We start from the raw sequence: 16,771 nt of genomic DNA, 5'->3' as shown, positions 1-16,771 counted from the left end.
TATATCTTTCAGTGAAAGAATATGTAAGAATGTTTTTGGTGATTTATTTGCTAGACCAGTGCTGTTGCAGAAGCTCAAAAATTGATGGTTCAAGCAGCAGATCTTCTTTCTGCCATTCATAACTCATTGCATCATGGCATCCAGGCCCAGAATGATACTACAAAAGGAGGTAAGTATCTGTTTTCCTCCTACTCTTTTTTCATTCTTTCCTCTTCAGAGTTTATATATAGTGTTTGGTTCTAAAATTTCATCTAATTCAGTCTGTCTGGACCTTGGAGTGCTTTGCTCATAGACTTATAAAGTGTTTATGCCTCCTTTTTCTAATATTTTTCCTGGAATGAAAACAGTAGTATATCTTACTCTTTTTGCTCAGAGTATATGCCCTATCTGGTGACTATGCTATGATGTCAGCAGTTCTTTCTTTCTTTCTTTCTTTCCTTTCTTTCCTTTCTTTCCTTTCTTTCCTTTCTTTCTTTCTTTCTATTTAGAGAGAGGGGAAAGGAGGGAGAAAGAGAGGGAGAGAAACATCGATCGGTTGCCTCTCATGTGCCCCCAACTGGGGACCTAGCCTGCAATACAGGCATGTACCCTAGCTAGGAATGGAACTGGCAACCTTTTGGTTTACAGGCCAGCACTCAGTCCACTGAGCCACAACAGCCAGAGCAGTACATTCTTTTCTAGTCACCTCCCCACTTCTTTGGGAGATCATAACCTCCATTACAAAGTCTTCCCTGACTACACCAGGCAGCCTCAGTATTCCCTCATTGCACTCATACACACCTCTGTTACAGCATTTTATAGTGTATCATATTGTAGTTGTTTACCTATATGTCTTTCCATGAGTTTTTGATATTTTAGGCCAGGAACTGTCTTTCTTGTGTATCTCTGTAGTGCTTGGCACATTGTTGACACTCAGATTTTATTTATAAAATCAGCCTTAAAATTAAAAGAATAGTTTACCTTTGTTATAAAAGTTGCAGTTGAATTAACATTTTAGTTCAAGTGTGGCAATTTTGATTACCCTTAAAACTTATTAAAAATGAGCCCTGGCTGGTGTGGCTCAGTTGGTTGGACGTTGTCCTGCAAACCCAAAGGTCGCTGGTTTGATTCCCTGTCAGGGCACATGCTTAGGTTGAGGGTTCTTTCTCACATTGACGTTTCTTTCCCTCCCTCCCCATCTCTAGAGTCAATAAAAAAAATAATAATTTAAACTTACTAAAATGAGATGAAATGTATATTCTTTAAACTTATTTTTCCCCAGCTGTTGATGTGACAGAAAGGTCATTTTTTTACTAATTTACACTGCTTTCCTTTCGTGCCTCTCAGGTTTTAGGTACAGCAGTTGGGTGTTCCCTTTCCTGCAAATTTTTTTCTTACTCAAATGTTAGGTAATGGGGCAATGCAGAGGTAATTTGGTTTAGGAAATCAGTATTATAGTCATCTCTGTCTATCTAATAATTATAATGAACATATTAATTCATTAATATTTTTTCATTTTATCCAGGAAGGGAGTATGTATGTAAGGTGCCTAACTAGGTGGCATTCTGTAACCATGGTACATTAAAAAAGGTTGTTATGCATAGCAACCTATCTAGTATGTATTTACAGGGAAGTGTAACATATCTGCAACTCTTCAATACTTTGAATACTAGTACAAGAATACTTTTGTGAAAACTACTGGGTAATACATTACTTCAAACTAATTTGTTTGTTGGGTTATGAATCAGGAAGGTATTAATGCAGAATGAAAGTCTTCCAGATGATACTCCTTTTTGCCATAGCTTGACTATTGTGGGCTGTTCTGGTCTATTAACTGTGAGGATCAACATCACCATAGGATCATTAGTTGTCCATGTGGTTTGTGACCTCCCTATATTTCAGACTAGTCATGGCTAAGAAAAAGAAAAATATTGCCTGTGTGTATATTCTCCACTGTTTGGTTTTATAGTGTACTCACAAGTAAGCTTCAGTAAGATGATTTGCTTAAAGTTGGCTTGATGAATAAGCAAGTAAAGTTTTAAATTTAGGGAGTACTTACTCTGCTTAGTTTTCTGTTTAAAACCTTTAGCTGTCTTAATTTAACATTGTAATTATCCTTTAAGCATAAAGCTAAACTAAAGAGTTCTGTAATTTAAAAAACTGAATACTTTCCCTATAATGTTTATTTTAAGAAGAATGATGATAAAACAATAACGTAGATTAGTTTTCATCTCAGATTACTCTGTTTGCCGTCTTAATATTATTATAACTCCACCTGGTAACAAAATGGTGATGTAAAGCTTGAAATTGCTGAGCATTCATGTCGGGGAATGAGAGGGATTCTAGACGGAGGGGATACCGGGCACAATTTAATGCTACACATTATGGAAGAGTTAATTGAAAATTTAAGTATTTACTATTGTGACTGACTGACTTCCTCCTCCTTTCCCCCAAACTTTATCCTTTTTTCCTTTCTTAGCTTCGAAAACAGTACAGCCTAGCTCTTGTACTCCAGTTAAGAGTTTGAAAGATTCTTTTTAGAGCAATCTGACAACCAGAGCTGGGAAGAAACACAGCAAAATTTAAATACACTCTCATGATAAAATGGCTTGGTGGAAAAGCCTAACTTGTATTCACAGAGCTCTTAATGGGTTTTATTTTATCCTTCAATGTCAAATCTAGTCAAGGGTGGAAATCTCAAGCCTGAAAGTAGGAACAAAACAGGCAAGTGGATCACATACTTTTAAAAAATGAGAAAAATCAGTGCATGTGTAAAGTAAAGTACATAGAGGATATTTAGAAAGAAAGGAAGGAAGAGAAAGGAAGAAGAGAAGGAAGGGAAAGAAAGAAGAAAGGAAGGAAGCAAAGCCCTGGTCGGATGACTCGGTTGGAGTGTTGTCTGTATACCAAAAGGTGTATAGGTTTGATCCCCAGGTGGGGTACATACAGGAGGCAACCCATTGATGTTTTTCTCTCTCATTGATGTATCTCTTGCTCTCCCTCCTTCCCTCTCTCCTTCTCTCTCTAAAATCAGTGAATGTATCCTTGGGTGAGGATTAAAAAGGAAAGAAAGAACATGGTCTTTGAGATTCAAATGTAAACACAAATGATAAAAATAAATAGAAAACAGAATGCAAGATTGAGGAAATTTTACAGAAGGAGTAAAAAATGTAAAGATGGAAAATAATGAGAATGAAGAATATTATAGGATAAGTCCAGAAGGTCTAATATCTAATAAGGATAAATAATAAATAAGACAAATGAAGGATAAACTAATAAAAGATCCAGAAATAGAGATCAGAAAGTAGAAACAAAAATAAAACCCAAAAATCATTTAAGAAAATTTTCTGTAATTAAATGATACAAATACTTAGATTAAAAGGGCCAATAAAGAGCTACGAGGCACAATCAGCATGAAAATAGACTTCTTCCAAAGCATATCATCATGAAACTTCTCTTTGGTGGTTAAAATTCAGGGTCTTAAGCGGTTTGAAAGAGACAAAAATAAGTTACAGATACAGAATGGCATTAGACTTCTCAACAGTAATGGAAACATAAGTCAGTGGCGCAAAGAACAAAGTTGAAGGAGTCATTCCTGATTTCAGAACTTACCACAGTGCTACAGTAAGACAGTGTGGGACTTGTATGAAGATAGGCATAGATCTGTAGAATAGAGTTAAGAATCCAAAAATTAACCCTCACACTTAATGGTCATCTTGAAACCTGTGTTACTTTATTTGGAAAAAAGGTCCTTGGAAATGCAATTAAGTAAGGAACTTTCAATGAGATAATCTTGGATTATCTGGTTGTACCCTAAATACCATCCTAAGTGTCCTTCTTAAAAGAGAGGCAGAGGGAGATTAGACACACAGAAGAGGAAAAGGTGATGTGAAGACAGGTATAGATTGATAGGAGGCAGCTAGAGGCCAGAGAATTCCAGCAGCCACAAAAAGCTGTAAGAGACAAGGAGTTAAGTTTTCCTTTTAGAATCTTTGGACAGAGTGCTGCCCTGTCAATGCCTTGATTTCAGCACAGTGAAACTGATGTTAAACTTCTGGCCTTTAGAACTGTGAGAGAATTAGTGTCTGTTGTTTTAAAACACCCAATTTGTATGTCTGTATACATAAGTATATTTTCTAGCTCTATCATCTAAAGGGCCTATTATCCAGATCTTGCTTCCTAAGAGATTATTGTCCACTAAAAGTATCTGGGTGTGGGGCTTGATCAAGATGATGGCATAGGAGACTCCTGAGCTCCTTTTCTCCTATGGACACAGTGAATGTACAGCTACATACAACACAATTCCTTCTGAAAGAGATCCAGAAACTAGCTGATCAGCTCCTACACATTAGATGACGAAGAAAATACCTACATCAAAATAGGTAGGAAAGCTGAGACATACCCTGCCATAAATCCCCAGTGTAGTGCCATACAGTCCCCTCAACTTCCAGCTTCTGCCTGAGGAACGAACTGTTTGGACTCCACATCTAGCATCCCAAGTTTTAAGACTCCTTGAAAGAGGCAGGCTCTCAGAAGACCTAGCTCTGAAAGTCCGCAGAGCTTGTGTCCATGAGACTCAAGAGACCATGGCAAAGAAGCAAACAGTTCTTAATGGGCTCATGAGCACTTGGCATGGCTGTCCCTGCAGGGGTTAGAAAGGAGGGAGCAGGCAAAATGACCCTTTTCTCAGGCTGTCTCTGAAAGAGTTTGATCTGTATACTTTAAAAGCTGCTGCCTGAGGCAAAGTTTCTCACTTAGCAGGCAATTGCTAGTGGTGTCCTGTGATCCTCCCCAGAGACCAGGGAATCCCAAGGATACCTTGCTTGCCTTCTCCCACCAACCCACTCCAAGTTACCAGTATTTCCCTGGAAGGACCTTGTTTAGACAACTGTACCCCAACTTTTACTGCTAGTGGCTGAGGGATGGAACCTGGATTGCCCAGCTCTGATAGCCAGGGGGTAATCTGTCTGTAGTCCCAGAAGACTATAGCAAAGAAGCAATTCTTTAAAAAAAAAAAAAAAATACTGTTATTCCATTACAGCTGTCCCCATTTTTCTTCCTTTGTCCTTATCCACCCAGCCCACCATCACCTCCACCCCAACTGTCCATCCTCACCCTGTTGTCTGCATCCGTGGGTCCTTGACTAGTCCCTTCCCCTTTTTCCCACCCTTATCCCCCACCCGCCTCCCCTCTGGTTGCTGTCAGTCTGTTCCTCATTGCCATGCCTCTGGTTCTATTTTGCTTGTTTGTTTTGTTCATTAGGCTCTTCTAATAGGTAAGATCATACAGTATTTGTCTTTTCACCACCTGGCTTATTTCATGGGCACCTGCCATGGCGGTCCCTGCAGGGATCAGTGCAAAGGGAACAGTCAGAATTACTCATCTACCAGGATTTCCCTGAAATAGGTTTCTCTGCATACTGTAAAAGCCGCTGCCTGAGTGTCAGGCTTCTAATTTAGCAAGCATCTGAGGGCTGGATGAGATCTTCCTGGGACTGGGAAAACCAGCGGCGCCTTTCCCACCTTCTCCCTCCAACTCGTTGCAATAATAAAACCCAATTACCAGTATCTCCCAGGAAGGAGCTTGTACATACACAACTGGTGCTCCAGCTTTTGCAGCTATCCAAGGGATGAGTCCCCGGATCACCTGGCTCTACCAACCAACAGGACTTGTATTCAGGAGTCCCACCAAACTATAAAGCAAAGAAACAGTTGTTATCAGGTGTGGGAGCACCCTTCTCACATAGATATACACCCAAACCCAGCACAGAGGGATTAGGCAAAAATGCCACTCTCCCAATTACTGCCTGGAAGGGGCTTAACTACATACTTACCAGCTGCTATATGAGGGTTAAGCTTCTAATTGGCCTGCTTGTAGATGCTGACTTTGGGACACTGATGGGTCTTGGCACACTCTCAACTACTATTAAGAACTGAGGAGGAGGTGAGGACAATCACAGAAATATGAGAGGCAACTAGCAGCCTGGGCTGGACTGAAAACAGGGATATATAAAACTGTTAAAAGTAAATACAGTCCTTTGTATCATCAAGGGATTAGTTCCAGGATCCTCCATAGATATGCAAGTCCCTTATATGAAATAGCAAAGAAAAATGCATACAGTTGGCCTTCTGTATCCACAGGTTCCCAATTGTGGATTGATTTCTGGGTGATTGAATCCATGGGTGCAAAACCTGTGGCTACCGAGGGCCGACTGGTTTAATTCAGAATACTCTAATGTTAATGATAGTGCATAGAGCACTTAATAACTCTTACATGAAGGTTAAAAAACAAAAGTATTTAAAATAGCTATAACTGCAATAATTTGTTAATGGATACACAACATTAAAAGATGCAAATTGTGACATCAGAAGCATAAAATACGGCAGGCTGAGCTTTTGTGTGTTTGAAGTTATCTGCTTAAGATAGACTATTATTGAATACAAGTGTATTTTATGCAGGCCTCATGGTAACCACAAAGCAAAAGCCTATAGATATCCAAAAAAAAGTAAAGAGAAAGGAATCAAAGCATAACAAAACAGAAAGTTATCAAATAACGAAGGAAGAGAGCGAGAGAAAAAAGGGAACAAAGGAATTATAAAAATTGCAAAACAACCAGAAAACAATCAACAAAATGAGATTAGTAGTTCCATATTTGTCAATAATTACTTTATAATATAATTTATGTAAACTAAATTCTCCAATCAGTAGAAATACAGGAATAGCTAAAGGTTGGTCAACTTTGTTTATTTTTGGTAAACAAGCTCTTAGTTTTGATTGTTTCTGTTGTTTTTCTGGTCTCTATATTTCATTTATTTTCACTCTGATCATCATCATTTCCTTCCTTTTGCTAACTTTGGGCTTAATTTGTTTTCTAGACCCTTGAGGTGTAAAGTTAGGTTGTTTATTTGAAATCTTTCTAATTTTTTTAATATGTACATTTATTGCTATGAACTTGCCTGTCACAACTGCTTTTGAAGCTCATAGGTTTACGTATGTGTTTTCCATTTTTATTTGGTTTGAGATATTTTTTGATTTCCTTTTAATTTCTCCTTTGACCCATTGGTTGTTTAAAACTGTGTTGTTTAGTTTTCACATATTTGTGGATTTTCCATTTGTCTCTTGTTGCTTCCTAATTTTGTACCATTGTGGTCAGAAAAAATAATTGGTATGAGGAAATATAGTAATCCTATTTATCCCATTCTTTGCCTGGAGGTAGAAACCCCTCTGTCAACACTACCACCATCATGTAGATGGCAAGTACAATTTTAGGTTATAAAATATGCTTATCTACTTTTAAATATATGTGTATAGATATATTAATTGTAAATTATAAAATCTAGAGAATATTATAATTAGAATTCATTTGGAGATGCTTTTGAAACTGGCCTTTTTTGCATTTAATAATGTTTGAGGTTTAAAATTCCGAGAAACATTGAAAATTTTATTTTTTTCTTTTTAGATCATCCAATTATGATGGGTTTTGAGCCCCTTGTTAACCAGAGGCTACTTCCACCCACTTTTCCTCGATATGCAAAGATAATTAAAAGAGAAGAAATGGTCAACTATTTTGCAAGATTAATAGATAGAATAAAAACTGTTTGTGAGGTGGTAAATTTAACAAATTTACATTGTATCCTGGTAAGTACAAATCTCTCTTCTCAATATAACTGTTCATTTCTGAGATTAAGAAACTAAAGTCGGGAGGCTACATAGTTCATCCAAGCCTTACAAATGGGAGTTTGAACCCTGGATTCTGTCTCCAAAACCTTGTGTATAAATATATATGTGTGTGTGTGTGTGTGTGTGTGTGTGTGTGTGTGTGTGTGTGTGTACATAGTATGTGTGTATCAGTATTTTTTCATACAAAAATTGGATCATGGTGTTTGGTAACTTTTTTTTTTTAATTACCTCTATATCATGAATACCTTTTCATGTCAACAAATACATACATTTCTATATTATTTTCATGGCTACATAGGATTCCACTATAAGTATATATCACTGTTTTTTTTCAGTCCATTCATACTGAATTGCATTTAAGTCTCTTTCAGTGTTTTACTACTATAAACAATACTGTGGTGAATATCTTTATAAGTAAATCTTTGTATCAGGCACTTTCTTGCCCCCTAAGGTAAATTACTAAACAGTGAGGTTGCTGGGTAAGAGTATGTACATTTTTAAGTTGGAATTTTTTGGATTAATCTTTTTTTGTAGATTTAAAGATAGAGAAAATAATAGTTTAATTTTGGGAATATTAAAACATTCAGGGATGGAGTTTTATTAGTTGGTAAGGTTATAGTGATATAAAGTTAGTAGGAAGGTAGAAAGTTTGCAGACTAATACCGTTGATATTTAGATATAAGTACACTATTTTGCATTACTATGTGCAGATATGCCTTTGACTATTGTTCCCTCTACGTGTTAAAGTACATAATTCCTAGCGCCATGTCATTTCCTCTTTGAAGTCTTCTTTGTTGGTTCCAGGTTTCTTCTGAACCTGTGTTCTTTGAGATGACAGATTAACCAGTTTATATTCCTACAGTTGAGCAGCTGTCTCTGGGATGTAGCTGATGGTCAATAAAGATGTGTGCTTTTGTTTATGCTCTGTCATATAATAACTTTATTTTCTCTTCCACTAATCTTTGTCATTAATGCCTAGTTTAAGTCTTCACTCCTTAGTTAAACTTTCACTGATTATGCCTTTATTACTTCCCTTTGTATTTGCTTTCTTTTTAGTTGTCTGCCCTTAAGTATCATAGAATCTTAAAGACAGAAAAGATCACAGATGTAAGCCAGTTCATTTTGCAATTCATTTTATAGCTAAACAAAGATTTAGAGGGATTGTAACTAAATTAGATTTGTTAGTGACATATCTGGATAATAAATATTTTTTTACTCCTCTGCTGCATCTATTTCTCTGATCCTTAATCATTAGATGGATCCGTATTTGTGTTCACCAAATTAATTGTAGAGTTTTAGAAAAGTAGAGTAAGAAAGTATAATGCAACATTTGGAATAATGTTGTATTAAGAAATTGGAATAAGAAAGTATAATACAACATTTGGAATTTGTATTCTCTCAGAAGACTATGAATTACCTTGTCTGAGGAATGAGTGCATACATAGTGACACACCATAGAGGGGAGCTTGGGGAGCCAGGCTTGGACTGCTGGCACTAGACCTACCTGAAAGGAGCCTAGTAAGAGAAAAGTCTGGATCCTTGGAAGGCTTGGGACAGAGGACTAGGTAGTTGTAGTGAGGGTTGGGGAGTGGCAGGGGCCAAGAGTAGAGGAAGAGATAAAAGTCAGGGAGGGTCAGGGACCGAATGGCCCACTGGATCTTCTTAAGAAATCTGCTACTAGGATAATGCCAGATTATAAAGGATGCTCACCTAGTAGTAAGATAAAAATAAATATCCAAATGAAAAATTGGGAAAGGACTTCTTTTAAAAAGAAATAAACATTAAAAATGCTTAATGTTACTAGTAATTAAAGAAATATAATTTATAACAACTAGGTTGAAAGGTATAATAATATTTAATGTTGATAAAGGGAAATAGTCATTTTCCTGTACTCCTGTGGCTATCTTTTCCCAGTTTTAAAATGTTACTTTGTTATTGTGATACTTTGACCCAGCAAAATGCAGAAAAATACTAAGATGACAAATACCTGCTATCCTACAACCTACAGATGTTAACGTTTCAGTGTATTTTCTTATCTTCTTTTTTCTATCTGTATACAATCCCATGTATAGCTTTCTAAGCATATCTTTTCGTCTTTCCCTAGAGTCAAGAAGTCAGTCAGTAATATTAATCCAGTTGGCCTGGTTACTTGGTATTTATTTAGATGAAGTAGGAAGTGAACCCTAACATTAGTTACTAAAATATTATTGACACTGTTATTTTTCATGGTGTACAAATTTAATGTGATTTTCCACAAAATACTATTATTGGTCAGTTTCTTTAAAAAAATTGAGGCTCTAAAATTATCCAAGGTCTCACTGGTAAAATTTAGACAATTCCTGTGGAGATGATCATTAGCTGTTGGTCATATTCTAACTCTGGGAGTCTATTATTTCCAGTAAAAACTACACTCTCTATGCAGGTGTTTTCTGCTTTTATTTAATCCATTATTGACATTACTTTTTCTTTGTTTATCTCTTAGGATTTTTTCTGTGAGTTTAGTGAACAATCACCTTGTGTTCTTTCAAGATCTCTATTACAAGTAAGTTCCACTTAGTATTGAAAAAACTTCTTTAAACATCAAATTATATGTGTGTTGACATTGTTTTATTGATTGATGGAATTAAAGGTAGATGCTTCTTTCTAAAGACTATTCCATAGTTATGTTACATTTCTACATAATAAGCATTGACTTAGATTGTTAGACATTCATCAAGATCATATCCTGGGCCATAAAATAAACTTTAATTTTAAAATAACTGAAATGATACAAAGTATATTCTCTGATTATTTTGAATTAAATGAGTAATCAATAACAGATCTGGAAAATTCTCCAAGTATTTGGAAATTACTGCATGTCTAAAGAACCCGTAGATCAAAGAGGAAGTCTTAAAATATAATGAAATGAAAATATAACATAATTAACATGGTCAATTTTTGACCACAGAGGTAAGTCAATAGAGAAATGGTAGTCTCTTCAATAGGTGGTATAAGAACAGTTAGATAAGTATATGGAGGGAAAATTGACTCAATACATCATAAATCTAAATGTAAAATGTAAAGCTAAAACTTTTAGAAGAAAAGATAGGAAAAAATCTTTGTGACTTTGGAAAAGGCAAAGAATTCTCAGATGTGATATTAAAAGTACAATCTTTAAATTGATAAATGTAAAACTTTGATTCTGTGGAAGACATTTAAGAAAATGAAGAGACTCTGGAGTGGGAGAAGATATTTGCAAATCATGCCTGACAGAGGACTTGAATCTAGAACATATAAATAACTCTGTAAATATAATAGTAAAAAAGAGACACTCCAGTTTTTAAAATGAGCAAAATTTGAAACTTTGATATGAAAAAATACTCAACATCATTAGTATTACTGAAGTCTTCCACAATGTAAAACCACAATGAAATACCACTATCCACTTTTCAGAATATCTTTAAAAAAAAGAAAAGAAAGGAAAATAAAATATCAAGTGCTTAGACGGATGCAGTACTGAGGGGAATATGAAGTGCTACATATATTTTGGAAAACAGTTTGGCAGATTCTTATAAAATGAAATGTACAAATCCCACTTCTACTTCTTTACCCTAGAGAAGTGGAATCTGACGTTCTGGAAACCTGTATGCAGATATTTATAGCTATTTGGTTCATGATCACCAAAAACTGGAAGTGACCCAGATTTATTAGGAAATCAAATAGGGTATAATATAGTAAATTTTAAAATGCACTGATGTTAAGAGAACAAATTAAATGCAGATTATTGTTACATAATATTTAATTTTAAATTTAACATTTTTTAATAATCTGCTGTTTTTTCCAATTTTGGAAAGGTTGTTTGTATTCCACAGAGTTCATTGGAGATAAAGATCACTGACTAGCCTAATATTTATAGCCATTTACTATTTCATAATTTCTGAAGCTTTTCTTCTGTAATTAGCTCATTTGACATACTTAGACTAATCAGTTTATTTTTGACCAATTTATAATTACTATTGACTTGGAAGATGTTTTTCTGCATGTTTTTAATTCTCCTGAATCAAAATACACCCTAAATAGAGATTAATAAGTAATATCCATTGCGGAGGTGGTGATTTATAAAAATTTTCCACCAACTTTTTATATTTTAATCTCTTTTGTATCCTGTGGATTTTTTAAAAAAGATTTTATTTATTTTTAGAGAAGGGGGGGAGGAAGGAAAAACGAGAGGAAGAGAAATATCAGTGTAAGAGAGAAACATTGATCTGTTGTCTCTCCTACGCACCCTGATCGAGAACCACACCTGCAACCCAGGCAAGTGCCCTGACTGGGAATTGAGCCAGTGACATTATCATTGCCAGACAACAGCCAACCAAGTGAGCTACACCAGTCAGGGCATCTGTGGTATTTATAGCCAAGAAGTATTCTCATGTCACAGCAATGGCAACTATATGTGCAATATGTCAAGTTTGTGACAGCATTACTAATATAATACCATTTGTTTTCAGACCACTTTCCTGGTTGATAACAAAAAGGTCTTTGGAACTCATCTCATGCAAGACATGGTAAAAGATGCACTTCGGTCTTTTGTCAGCCCTCCGGTGCTTTCCCCAAAGTAAGTATCAGAAGATGCTTTATAACATGTGTTTCTTAAAAGCCCAAATTCTCTGTCTTCCACCTTTTTGGCCAAGGCATAAAAAAACCTGTTGGAATCAAGTCTCCATATTAAAAAAAAAAAAATTGGATCATGTTAAAATTAATTGATTTATGCCATATAATGTTTAGATTTAAATTGAAGTTTTTGTGAGGTTGACATTAGATCCCATATGAATAGAAAAACTTAAAAGTTTTCAGAAATTCAGTAAATTATATTGATTCCCACTGTGTGCAAAGCACTATGTTAGGCACTTTGGGAAGTAATTACAAAAAGTAAGATAAGGTGTCTTCTCAGTGAGCTGAGTCTAGATAGAAATAAAAAATGCAGGTAATGGATTCTTAAACTATATTCTGATAGAATCACTACCCTGAAAACATGCTGCCATAAGAGGCTGCAGAGTATTTCAGGTGGAAAGAATCATTTGACTTGGCATTTTGGAAAATAAGTAGAGCTTTCCATGGTAGAGGGATGAAAGGAGTCTTTATTTCTTAACAGAGAAGCCAGCATGTGTGAAGATGGGGTATATGAGATTATGTTATAAGAACAGTTAGTGGTTCAGCATTCAGTTTGTTGAATAAATCTTGCCATGTCTCATATAGAACTCTTTGGTAGCTTTCTTAGGTTGAGTTCCCCAGAAGCAGACCCTGTGACAAAGAGTCATGTAAATATAATTGTAAATTGTTCCCAGAAAAAAAAAAACAGTAGAGTTGTGGGCAGGTGGGGCATGAAAAGGAAGAGACACCACACAAAAGTGTGCTGTATGGAAAGTAACCCTGGTTCAGTCCTGTCGGGAAGCTCTGGAGACAGTGGGTGACACCTCAGAGTTGTCCTGGTCAAGGGCAAGGGAGCTTGAGAATTTACCCAGACACCTCTCAATTAGGGACTGCCCCTTAAGTGAGAGGAAGTAAATTCCCAAGTATCCTCAGTATTGGTTAACATTCACTGTTTCATTCACAGTAAAAGCCAAAGTCTTTATAATTGGCCTTTAGGGGTCATATGCTCTGATCTAGACCCCTGTCCTGATACCTGTCTGACCTCACCTCTTACTGCTCTCCCTTCACCTCCTTTGCTTCAGCCACACTGACTTCCTTGCTGTTCCTGGAATGTACACGCACTTTCTCATGGCCTTTACACAGGAATGGTGGTGGAGGATGTTTTCCTCAAAAATTCCCAGGGCTGGCTCCCTCACTATCCCTCAGGTGCATTCAGTGTCACCTCAGCAAGGGCTACCCTGATCAGTCTATTTCAAAAGTGTCAACCTCCCCTCCACCATCTCCCATGACCAACACTCCATTTCTTTCTCTCATTATTTTATGGTCAGCCAGGAGCTGCTTCAAGTTTTTAGAAAGGAATTGGCATAGTAGAGTATGTACTTTTTAATACGAAGCCACCCTGTAGTGATAATGGAGGCAGTGTTTAGCTAGGCTGATTTGGTAGTACAGGTAAGAGATAAGGAAGAATTAAACCCTGGAAATACAAAGAAGAGGACAGATTTCAGTAGTAAAATTAATAGGAATAATTTTGGTAGTAAACTTAGTAGGACGTGAAAGCTTACTCAGCAAGGGAAAGAAAGGGAAGAGAATATAGCTACATTGCTTTAAAAAAAAGCAGGCTGATTGTAGTAGTCCACCCGCCTTATCCATGTGGCATACATTCCAGGACCATCAGTGGTTGCCTGAATCCTCAGATAGAGTTAGTACCAAACCCTATATATACTGTTTTTTAGAATATATATGCACATATCTTTTCAAATAAAGAAGCACTTTACAACCTCTTTTTGGCAGACCCAAATTGCCAGTAGAGGGGAGGAGAAAATTTTCCTTTCCATACTTAGTTCTTCCTGGTTGAATAATTAAAATGACATAAGACAAATTAAGGGGAGAAAATAACCAAAATTAGTTACATATGTACAGGGATTCCATAAGAATACAGAGCTTTAGGAGAAAGGCAGTTGAGTCTGTGTTCATCATCTTGAGCTACGGAGAAAGGGAGGCAGTGGTTTGGGACTTCATAAGGGAAGAAGGATATTCACATGGAGATGGGAAAGCCAGTGTTTGATAGATGTTTTGCTGGGTCTTCTTTAACAGTGGGACACAGAGAGGACTTTGATAAAACAGTCCTTGCTAGATTCCTCCCTGGCTACTATACCTTGTTCATATTAAACTAGTTACCTATGATGATAGCTCCCTTCCTACAGGAACATTGTATCTAAATTCTTAGATACAAGAATTGGGGAGGATAAACAGTTGAGGAGGATATCAAAGGTTCTTCTTGAGTCTTGTTTCTTAAAAATACCCAGCTTAAAATACCATCTCAAAGAGGAAGATTTTGGCGTGGCAAACGCTGCTTTCCTTCATCAGCATCACTACTGCAGTTTTGGGCCATTATTAGGTGAAATACAATAGTCCATTTCCTTATCTGGCTTCACTTTTTATGGTTTCAATTCCCAAGGTCAACTGCAGTCTGAAAATATTTATTAAAAAATTCCAGGAATAAGTAATCAGTAAATTTTAAATAGCGCACCATTGTAAGTAGCATGATGAAATCTTGAGCTGTACTACTCTGTCCCGCCCGGGACATGAATCATCCCTTTATCCAGTGTGTGCACACTGGATATGCTGCCCTCCTGTTCGTCACTTAGTAGCCATCTTGTTTATCACATAGACATTGAGGTATCACAGTGTTTGTGTTCAAGTAACACTTATAAAATGAAAAGATGAATACAGTGCAATAGGATATTTTGAAACAGACTGCATTCACATAAACTTCTCAGTTATTTCTTTCTTGAATTTTCCATTAAATATTTTTGGACCACCATTGACCGTGGGTAACTGAAACTGCAACCCCCACAGGATTTTACAGCCAGAGGTTTTGAGGTTTTCTTTTCCCACACTGGAACCCTGGATTGCGTGGTCTGTCTCACTCCCAAGCTGTTCCTCCTGGTTTAGCTGCATGCAAATATGGGACCACCCGGTCCACCAGCCGCTGCTTCTCCCCACCTGGTCCTCCAGCTGCTGCCTTGCCTCTCATCTTCTCTGTCCCAGCTACCTGCCTGTGCCCCGCTACTGGTCTGGATGAATGTTTCTTTTTTATCTCCATGGTGGTTAGACCTCCATACAGTTCGATTTTCTGGCAGTTCTGGTTAATTTTTTTGTTCTTTGTTGTCCTTCTTTTGGTTGTGTGAGGAGACAAAGTGTATGTATCTACCTACGCCTCCATCTTGGCTGGAAGTCCTAGATAATGGATGACTTCGACCGGTGCTTGGAAATATGGATACATCTTGGAGAAATTATGATTCTGTGTAGTTCTTTGTAATAACTATTAGGAGCACAGTCCATAAGGGTATCCATTGTAGGAAAATAAATGACATTGGAGTAGGATCAGGAAAAAGTGGAGCTTTGGAATTTTCCTTCTTTCCCTGTTAACTTGATCTTACTTGATACAACTGTAATTGTCCAAATATAAAACTAAAGATATTAGAAATAATGCACATGTATTTTGTGAACAACACAGTAATGGTGAAATATTTCTTAACCTAGAGCCTTCAGCTTAGCAATGTATTTGGTTCCAGTTTCTCTTTTTTTCCCTGTTTGTTGGTAACACCTACAGAAATCACTGCTGCTTTTTGTAAGCCAAATAGTTTGATTTTAATGACATGAATATTGTATTTCAGGTGCTGCCTATATAATAACCACCAGGCTAAGGACTGTATTGACTCCTTTGTCACTCACTGTGTTCGGGTAAGAACTACAATGGTGAAGGATACTTTAAAAATTGTGGGGTATATAATTCCTTCAGTAGCATTAGTTAGTGCTAATTTTTCACCTAATATTTCATACTCATTTTCACTAAATAAATAGAAAGTTTCTCCTTATGCTTGACTTGATAGCTTCGTAATCTAGTGTCTTTGCAGGCTGTCAGGTACAGAGTCCTTTTGATGCCCTCTTACTACAACCCTCAGGAACCAAAGAAATGGGTTAAGCTATGACCCCCCCCCCATCTGTGAAAGCATCAGTTTACATTTTTTTATACATGCGCACAAAAACTTTTTGACCTTATAAACAAGGAATATTTGTAACATCCCCAGGCACATATACTTGTAATACCTTAATGAACAGGATTATAGTAAAATTAAAATTAGTAATTTAGACAAGATTACAAACATTTTTAAAATCTCAATTAGGAAAGAATATAAACCTTGTGGTGGATTAAATTTATTATGAGTCATTCTTATTTCATTATAAGCTCTATAAAGACAGCTCTTTAGGGCCTAATTCTGATTACTAAATATGCACACACCCAAAAGGAAGATAGCATGGTATGGTCAAAGGAGAATAAATAAAAGACCAGAACTCATTTTTATCATCTAACATTTTATCGTTATCAGGCAGATCACTTTATTTTTCCATAAATTTCCCAATCTTTAAAAAGTGAGATATTCACACCACCTCTATAATCTTCAGAAGATAGACTAGT

General features: G+C 36.5%; 1 protein-coding gene across 3 annotated transcripts in view; it reads left to right on the top strand.

Annotated features, from left to right (window-relative positions):
• Positions 1-16,771, top strand: part of NAA35 (N-alpha-acetyltransferase 35, NatC auxiliary subunit) — a 53,807-nt gene that overhangs the window by 24,056 nt on the left and 12,980 nt on the right. For all 3 annotated transcript variants that reach the window (XM_054582951.1, XM_054582950.1, XM_054582949.1), the window contains exons 11-15: positions 55-169; positions 7,439-7,617; positions 10,142-10,201; positions 12,147-12,253; positions 15,969-16,035. In XM_054582951.1, coding sequence (XP_054438926.1) covers positions 55-169; positions 7,439-7,617; positions 10,142-10,201; positions 12,147-12,253; positions 15,969-16,035 — 528 coding nt within the window. The remainder of the gene's footprint in view (positions 1-54; positions 170-7,438; positions 7,618-10,141; positions 10,202-12,146; positions 12,254-15,968; positions 16,036-16,771) is intronic.

The sequence above is a fragment of the Pteronotus mesoamericanus genome, unplaced genomic scaffold (genome assembly GCF_021234165.1).
Source record: "Pteronotus mesoamericanus isolate MK-2021 breed Mesoamerican mustached bat unplaced genomic scaffold, CSHL_Meso_final contig_73, whole genome shotgun sequence".
In the NCBI taxonomy this organism is placed as follows: Eukaryota; Metazoa; Chordata; class Mammalia; order Chiroptera; family Mormoopidae; genus Pteronotus; species Pteronotus mesoamericanus.
Note: the sequence above shows the minus strand (reverse complement) of the source record. Positions and strands in the feature narration are given on the sequence as shown.